Source organism: Copadichromis virginalis, linkage group LG4 (assembly GCF_057382275.1).
Source record: "Copadichromis virginalis isolate Kocher_CV1m ecotype Utaka linkage group LG4, C_Virginalis_male_GT1.1, whole genome shotgun sequence".
Classification (NCBI taxonomy): Eukaryota; Metazoa; Chordata; class Actinopteri; order Cichliformes; family Cichlidae; genus Copadichromis; species Copadichromis virginalis.
This window is the reverse complement of record NC_140621.1, coordinates 14,907,816-14,916,634: the sequence shown is the minus strand read 5'-3', so window position 1 is coordinate 14,916,634 and position 8,819 is coordinate 14,907,816. Positions and strand designations below refer to the sequence as shown.

At 39.1% G+C, this 8,819-nt stretch overlaps 2 protein-coding genes across 6 annotated transcripts in view; one reads left to right on the top strand and one right to left on the bottom strand.

Moving 5' to 3' along the window:
• Positions 1–277: 277 nt before the first annotated feature.
• dexi (Dexi homolog (mouse)) lies at positions 278–3,796 on the bottom strand. 2 transcript variants are annotated; one of them, XM_085453764.1, is made up of 2 exons: positions 2,777–3,796; positions 278–2,180 (listed from the first exon to the last, which is right to left on the bottom strand). In XM_085453764.1, exon 1 carries the CDS (start codon positions 3,208–3,210, stop codon positions 2,941–2,943), a length of 270 nt encoding a protein of 89 aa, XP_085309890.1. In that variant the 5' UTR covers positions 3,211–3,796; the 3' UTR covers positions 278–2,180; positions 2,777–2,940. The 2 variants fall into 2 exon arrangements, with proteins under 2 accessions (XP_085309890.1, XP_085309891.1); XM_085453765.1 differs by having other exon boundaries at positions 2,855–3,796.
• Positions 3,797–3,881: 85 nt separating this feature from the next.
• clec16a (C-type lectin domain containing 16A) overlaps positions 3,882–8,819 on the top strand; it is a 53,285-nt gene continuing 48,347 nt past the window's right edge. For 2 of the 4 annotated variants that reach the window (XM_085453763.1, XM_085453759.1), the window contains exons 1-4: positions 3,882–4,168; positions 4,940–5,068; positions 5,689–5,822; positions 7,503–7,651. In XM_085453763.1, the coding sequence (XP_085309889.1) occupies positions 4,095–4,168; positions 4,940–5,068; positions 5,689–5,822; positions 7,503–7,651 (486 nt within the window). In that variant the 5' untranslated portion in view covers positions 3,882–4,094. Of the gene's footprint in view, positions 4,169–4,584; positions 4,697–4,939; positions 5,069–5,688; positions 5,823–7,502; positions 7,652–8,819 lie in introns of all 4 variants that reach the window. The other 2 variants (XM_085453761.1, XM_085453760.1) reach the window with 2 other exon arrangements.

The window sequence follows — 8,819 nt, the reverse complement described above, 5'->3', positions numbered from 1 at the left end:
GTCATCTGGCAGTTATCACGCAGAGCGTACTGCCACCACGCTTTGCAAATTCTAACAAATCTGAACACTTAGCATTGTTGGGGATTTCCATCATCGAATTGTGGAGACTTCAAAGAATTCCCACAATTTGAAGCCACTGCTGCTGTTCTCTGTTGCACTCACTCCCTCTTGTGGTTTAAAAGCAATATGACATCACGCTGATGCACATGATTATTAATAAAACCCTCACACCTGCAGAAATACACAAGCTGATGGTTTAAAGAAAGAGGCTACAAGCTGGCATTCGCTCAAAGTTTATTAAATACACAATGGAAAATAAAACTCTACAGTTCATTTGAGCATGTGCATGTCTGCAAAGAAGCCGATGCGGTGGGACGACACAAGCACAGGTTGTATGTTTCCCGCGAGATGATGATGATGATGGTGGCCCTGAACAGGGTAGCATGCCTGGGAAACAGCATGGCCACTGACTTTTGTACAAAATTAGGAAATCTGTTACAGCTTCAGATGCTACTGTTTTCATACCAAAACTAAGAAGCACTGTTGTACTGACATTGGTCAATGAAAAGAAAGCCGCCTGCTAACATTGTTTACAGCATGAGACAGCGAGATTACACACTTCCTTAAATATTATCTCCTATTCACAGCCTTACCTCGTATTGATTCTGTTCCTGTTTGATTAAATTCCACATAAACGTATGGAATACACACAGTATTCATACTATATATTTTATTAGTATCCTGAGTTTTAGTGCCCTGTGGTCTAAATAATGTTTCCAAACACATGTTTTCCCTCCAAAAAAACTTAGCTATGGACATCTTGACAAAAACAACTACCAAAATATCACCAAGGCCTTAACCCACATAAAAAACGATTTGGTATCAGGTATCAATGATCGGCTTTTTGTTAAACTCTGGTGCCAACTCTCTGAAAAACATTCTTAAATTACTTTGTTTTCATCCATGTTCTTGAATCACAGCAAGACTTTTTATTCCCTTTTTCCCTATTAGTTAATTACACAGTGTGGCTGTGGATTATTATCTCCCTATATTGAGTGCTGACGAGGGAAAATACCAGCACCAGCAATCTCGGTGAAAAGCTGCCTAGCAAAATATAGACAATTTATATTTACTTTCTCCCCATCCACAATTGGCCAAGCTCATGGATGAAATGGTTACCTGTGAACCATTTCATTTGTATAACTATGTAACTGATCCATTGCTTGAATCCAGTTTATTATTGCTGTTGAGAATATACACTTCATAAAAAGCAGCTCTAAATTTGTGACAGCACAAGCAGGAGAACACAAGGAATTAAACAGCTGGCTCAAAATCCTCTGAAGACGGTCAGCATAATGCATCTCGTCTCTCAGTAAATTGTTGTTGTTGTTTTTTTTAAAAAAAAAAAGAATGAAGCCTTTCTTTAGAGGCTCCTTTTCAGACATTTGACAGGTTTGGCCAGCTGTGATCACAGTGGTCACCACTCCGCCTAATTACTGACAAACAAAGGGGTACAGCACTAAAGAAATACCTCTTTCTCGACACTTTAATACTCTGACTTGTGGTGAATGGCGTAGTGACAATATTAAAACGTTTACGGCACTTTTATGTCCTACATCTTCCCCACCTCAGTTCAGAGACAGTGTTATGCTTCACCAGTGCTTCCATAATCCTTAGCTGTGCTTCTGAGAGTAAGGGTGATGTTAGTGGACCCAAATCTCCGCGAGGATGTTCTTAAGAGAGAATTGGATTCTGTATTAGAGGATAAAACGGTGACTTAAGTTGTTCTGTGAGTGATTAAGTATTCATCATGCTTATTGGACATTGTTTTCCTGCACTTCACCAGTTCTACTGCCATATGTCACATTGTAGGACATCACACCATGGCTGATGCGGCAAGTTTCAAACACATTTTGCTTTTAGAGTGAACTTCCAGTTCCTGGATAGATCCACATCCCTGGCAACATTAATTTTTCTTCCAAAGGGAACAGCTGTCTCTCTCCGTTCTCCTGCACCATGCTGTGCTTCCATTTTCGTTGTATCCAAAGCGAGGGTAGCAGAGGCCAGCGCTAACCTCTTGTGGTTGCTTGATATTCTGCTGGGAACACGCCTTCCCAAAGTGCTCTTTCCATCAAACAGTCACGGATCATAAGTCTGCAAGAGATGAATCCTCAACCTACCTGTGGACACAAAAAAAACATTTACCATCATAAAAAGGTAGAGCTTGATTTTTAAATTTGACTTTATAACAGATATACTGGCTATTAAAGTGTGCTGAACATATGGTGCTTACTTATTGACTATTACAATCTGGTGTTTGGAGAACTACACAATCTTTGCCTCTGTACACCACCACAGTGGATTTTAACAATCAAACAATCATGTGCAGACTTTCAGCTTTAAGTCAGGGATTGCACAAAAGTATTTAACAGTTTAGAAACTACAGCTGTTTTTATGCAGTCCTCAGTGTTCAGAGCTTCGATAGTAACTGGATTTTAAATTTTAAATGAAAGAACTGCTTGGATAAATATCTTTTGTCTAGAAGTCTTGAACCCATGGAAATCATCACCAAATGAACACTTGAAGAACTACTTTTCAGCCTATGTAAATGGGTGACTATGTATAAGAAGAGGCTGTAATTCCTAAAAAGTTAATGCAAAAGAAAAACTGACAGTCTGTACTTCAATCACAGTGTCCTGGTGTATGGAATCAAAATTGCAAAACTATGACTGTCTAAATACTTAAACGTTTGACTGCACTTGTGCCATTTGCTTACTTTTTGCCTGATGTGCCTCTCTGAACAAAAAGCTTAAGAAGCATCCACTTTGAGCCATTTTCCCAACAAACTGCTGACCTGGGAGCACCAGCCTGACCTCTTGATCCCAGCAACATCATTATCAAAATCTGATTATTCCGTTTTTTCCTTCCAGGACCGCCTTGTCACTCCAGATATCCCTCAAACACATCCAGCTCCGTGTCCGTGTCATAGGGAACAGAGGCCGGGTCGGACAGCACCCCGAGGTCCACCAGTGCCTGGTCCATATCCTCAGGCAGGAATACTATCCCCACATTCAGGACGATGTACTCCATCAGGAAGGCATAATAGAGGATCAGGACGTTGACAAAGAACAGGCCCAAATAAAACATATATGGGAGATCGTCCAGGAGCGATTCCACCGAATCTAGCTGGGCATAAATTTGGTGTGTCATAGAAAATAAAGAAAGCCACGGATAGGGGTTCTTGTGTATGTGTGTGTGTGTGTGGCCTGAAGTTGTTGCTGTCAGCGTTAGAAGTCTGTGTGGGTAGCTGGGATTGGGGCATCCATTTCGGCCCGTCCTGGCCTGCAACGACGATTCAGAGGAAGCCCTCAATGTAGTAGCTTATCTGTACGGTCCAGAAGAAAACGACAGGAAATCATGCGGGCTAAACAACATAAAGTCCATAGCTAATTATAACCAGAGGAACACATTCAAATATCACAGCCAGTTAGCTCGACGCATTCTTGGCATTGACTCCGTGAGTTTGTTGAATTCACGCCATGCCAGCTGGTGGCTAGAGCTAAAAAAAAATAAAATAAAATAAAAAAGTAGCATAGGAGTCGGTCTAAAAAATGCAAGAAAACTACTGCGGACTTGTTGTTTACACACCCGGACAGAAAGAGACGAACTATTCACAAAACACACGTCGAATTATTTATAGTTTATAATGTCCCGTCTTAACATTTCTGCCAACCGCATCAAAACAGTCCCAACCAGCAACCAACCAAAGCGTCGGCATTTGATTGGCCTTAAGAGCTGTCAATCACCAAAACAGTTATGGTCGCGTGCTTTAACCATCATTGATAGCATGGGAAGTCATTGGTTGTAGTTTTTTCTCAGTTCTACTGTAAACCCTCTCGTAGGGAAAAGAACTACAACTCCCTTTGCCCACGCTATTACGTAATGACCCCGCAGTGGCTACCATCACCGCCTATCACCCCCTGTTTGCTAAGCAGCTAGCCGAACGGGAAAGTGGGTGTAATGGATAGATACGAACACTAACACTAGCAAAACAAGGCGCCCGGCAAAATTGCAGTCCCATTAAAACCGCAACCATGTTTGGCCGGTCACGGAGCTGGGTTGGAGGACAGGGGAAAGCGAAAAATATCCACTCCCTGGACCATTTGAAGTGAGTAGTTAGCATGAAATAAGCTAATGTTAGCCTAAGTGGTCGCTGGTTGAAAACGACAGTCGTTTTTTACCAGCGTTATATTTAGCCAAATATTTAGCAGTAGTGAATGTGTGTAAATGCATTTATTCAATCAAATTGTAATAAAGCAAGGATTACTGGATTTTTTTTATTATGTTTTGCGAGGTAAGTAAAATCTGATGTAGTCCTAGCAGACAAAAACCGAATTGACACTATAAATTAAGACGATAAATTAAGTGTTTAAATTAAATTTTAATCTGAATATCATTAATACACGAAGAACTGTATTTACCAATTTTGTAAAGCTTGCATGGAGGCTGAATTAAAAGAGCTCATGCTGGAAAACACTGGCTTTTACCAGAGTACGAAAACATGCATTCGTTTAACCCCAACAGGTGCATGACATTGAGGGGTGATTTCGATCAACCTGAATCAGGACATAAAATCCCGAGCCAGGGCTCTAGTGAGGCTAAATGAGGGAAACCTCTTGTGTGCACAAGTTTCTAGGTTAGTGGTTATTACACTGCACCAGCCCAGTAACAGCGCTACTGCATCTATCAATATTCCTTTGAAACGTTATTAGGTTTATCTAGCAGCTTTCTGCAATGTCACGCGATCAGTGCAATCTTTGTCCTGCTAGGTTTAGATACAGATATGTGAATGTTAATGACTTCAGTCAAATTTAAACAAATGGCTTTTGTCACCTCCTCTTTCACATTTTCACCTTATTTCTGTAACTCTCTCTATCAGGTATATGTACCATGTCTTGACAAAAAACACAACAGTAACAGATCACAACAGGAACCTTCTGGTGGAGACCATCCGCTCGATCACAGAGATCCTCATCTGGGGGGACCAGAATGACAGCTCTGTGTTTGAGTAAGTCCCAGTTCAAGTCTTAGTGTGTGATTCATCACTTTTAAATACAGATATGAAGGTGGTACTCTAATGTGGGAGTTAAAGTGACATCTTACTCTGCTATCAAAGTGATGATTTTAAACATTATCCAGTTTCTATGATGCAAAGTACTGAGGTGTTTACTTCTCTAAAATGAGAACCTAATATTAAACAAAGAATTAGTCTGAGATCATTTTTTTTAAAGGTGAAGTTTGCGGTCTGTAAGTGCAGAAAGTCAGTATATCGCTGCACATAAATTATGATGGTCTAACAGTGTTGAAATATTCTGGAAAGTAAAGTGAGAGTCAGCTGAGATGCATTTGGGTGTAGTGAGTAGAACAACTGCGATAAGAATAAGAATTACAGTACTGTGCAAAAGTCTTTAGCCAACACTCAGAGGTTGTTCAAGTGCACAGTGCTGTAAATTAAGAATACTGTATGAAAATGATAAATAAACACCTAACCATAATATTAGTAAGCAGGGTAATGTCTCTCTCTCTTTTTTTTTTAAAGACATTGTCCATTTTATGATGGTTGTATGTTATTCAGTCAACTTGAATTAAAAAATTTTTTTCCTGCTTGTGTCTTATGTCTGTGACCAGTTTCTTCCTGGAGAAGAACATGTTTGCCTTCTTCTTGAACATCCTCCGTCAGAAGTCTGGACGTTACGTGTGTGTCCAGCTCCTCCAGACCCTCAATATACTTTTTGAAAACATTAGCCATGAGACTTCCCTATGTAAGTAGTATTACATCATTTCACTCTCTGACTAATGCTGCTAATAGACTGACATTAGTTTATGTTAGGTAACTATTAATAGAACTGTTAACTCAGGGAAAAATAAAGAAGTCTAAGGGGGTCATTTCCACTTTTGTCTTTTACTCTTTTCCTGTTTTTTGCAACTGCCTACTGCTTACCTTGTAAAAACTGTAAAAGCAGTAAAAAGCACTGACGGTATAAAGTCTGTGAAAACTTTCTTTCATGTGACTATGTTTCTAGCTATTTAGTTTGTGTTGTTAGCTAACAAATCCACAGTTTATCCATACATTAATGTAACTATATGTACTTTAAATGTGTACAGCTAATAATTAAACCGCTAACCATTTCTAATAATATACAACTTTGTATTCACATTTTTAGCAAGCTGTTGTTTTTCACTTAGTTGTTTATCCGTTGTTTTCTGCTAACAATTTAACAGATTTTTATACCATTAATTAAATACTTGAAATTAACATAATCACAGCTAGCTTCTTGAACCCTTTATTCTCTTTTCAACCGTATAAACTTTAATCGTGTTTCCATTTTTTTTACCTTATGTTTTCTAGTACTACAGTTTATGTTCAGTTGTTAACAAACCAAGTCTCTACTTTGTACTTTAACTCTCTGTCTGTTAAGCAGTAAGTGGTTCTTCATTGTTTGGCTAACTGCACTGAAATGGGATAATCCACCTGTTAGCTGCAATATTCAGGTTTATAAAGCACTTTGTAAATGTGTGAAGGAGAATCTGTTTTTCTCAGGTGACAGGTGGTTTACTGGACCAGCAAGCTGGAGTCAAAAACCCAAGTCAATGAGGCCTGTTTTATACAATAAAATAGTCTCTCTTTTCCCAAGCACACCTAAACAGTTTACAACATAACAGGTTACCACATGGTCAAACATAACAAAGTTTCTTACTAACGCAGGAAAAATAGGTTGATGTATGCAATGGACAAAAAAACTATATTATTTTATTTCATAAAATAGTGCTGATTGCACTTGGCGAACATCTGATTTGCGAGTTGATCACGCGGCTCAGTGCATTCTGTATAAGAGCTTGTCGAGCTGGTGATTGAAACAGACTGTCCTTCACGCTGGTTTCAAGTGCTTTGCAAACCCGAATATTACAGCTAATACATGGCAGTGAGGGGCAGTACAACAGTGATCCCCTTAGACTGATTTTTAAGTTTTAGTCTCCTTATATTCCACTGAGTTATCGGTTCTAACGGTGGTTAGGTAACATAAGCTAATGTAAGTCTGTAACTGGCACAAGATGGCACTAAACAAGTTCTAAAAACTTTAACTTTCAGCACTTATTTCTTAAATCCAACTTCACGGACAGTTTTAAATCTGTTACTGGGGAACCAAAATCTTAGTAGATTATATACTGTCCATTTCACAATGGGTTGTTATAAACATAAACTAAAGTTGGTATTTCAGCAAGGTGTTGCAGTCACCACAAGAGCTTTACCTCACCTTTGCTCCAATAACAGTGAAAGAAAACCTAAGGTAGTGAAATGAATCAGTCCACCTTCAGCTTTTAACACTGTGTCATTTTCTGTAAATGCTGAGCTATTAGATAAATTGCATGACAATCTGGAGGCTTAATAAAAGCCATCTCTTCTCTGTACCCTAAACGTGTCGCCTCCTTTCTCATTACAGATTATCTCTTATCAAACAACCACGTCAACTCCATTATTGTCCACAAGTTTGACTTCTCGGATGAGGAGATCATGGCTTATTATATCTCCTTCCTTAAGACCCTGTCACTCAAACTTAACAACCACACCGTGCACTTCTTCTATAATGAGGTAAGGCTACGGGGGGGAGAAGGGATGGTGTGAGAGAGGAAAAAGACAGGCTAACAAAACATGAAGAACCTTCTGCTCAGTGTCTGCATATCTTTATGAGAGATACGAGGGAGGGAAGGAAGTGGTGAAACATAAGACACTAAGGATGGAAGCAGTGTGCAATGAAGCAAATTTGTAATATCAGCCAACTGTCTGAAACTGCAAATGATAAAACTGGAATTTTTTTTACCCCTCAGTAAGTAATTTTAAGGAATACATATAATACTTTATCTAATTTACTACACACATGCACTTATTTTAATATGCAATTATATACAAATAGTGCTTGGGGGACAGTTGTGCAAACTTCAGTTCACCTCCTTATTGTTAACTTTGTCATTACATTTTGCCACTTTTCAAACTCTCTTAGCAACCCACTGACAAATCAACTCAAAAGGAATTGTAGTACTGACTTCCTGTTGCCCTGCTGTAGGCATACTTTTCATTGTGTGAACTCTGTTCAGTGAGGGGCAGAGAGTAGCATGCAGCTGCACCAGCAGGCCGAGCAGGCTGTTTCCACATGTGCAGTGTTGTTTTTGTGGTTTAATGAGGAAGCTGTAGACTGCACAGGAAAAAATAAGGCATCTGAGTGGTTATTTTGTGTGTGTATATAATCACAATTACTGCACAACACTTGAACTTGTGGCTGTGTTGATTTTGTTATAAATTCACAATCCTTAGAAATGAAATGCCTTCAATTAAACAAATAAAAACACTTAAAGTAAGTTTCAGTCTGGAACCGTATTTGTCACATGCATTTTCTGCCAGTAAAGCTTATCAGTGTGCTTATCCCAACAGGCAGATTAGCAGCAGAACATAGAAACAGAGCTTCTGCAAATCAGCAGCACATTTTCTCTGTCAAAATACTGGCTTCCTGTGTAGAAGCATTGATTTAAGAGATACTGCACACAGCAAATAACTGATTTTTTAGAACGTGGCACGGACACATTATTTCTTGGGCTTGTTTCTAAATCTATTTTTCTATATGATACATATTGTGTGTTTGTGTGTCATTTGTTTGCAAATGAGGTTTTAGATTGTTGCCAAGAACTCTGACCACACTATTCATTTGTGATGTTGCTAACCTCTGATGTTTCAGTGATATCTATCGTCTTTCCCTTGGCCTCTT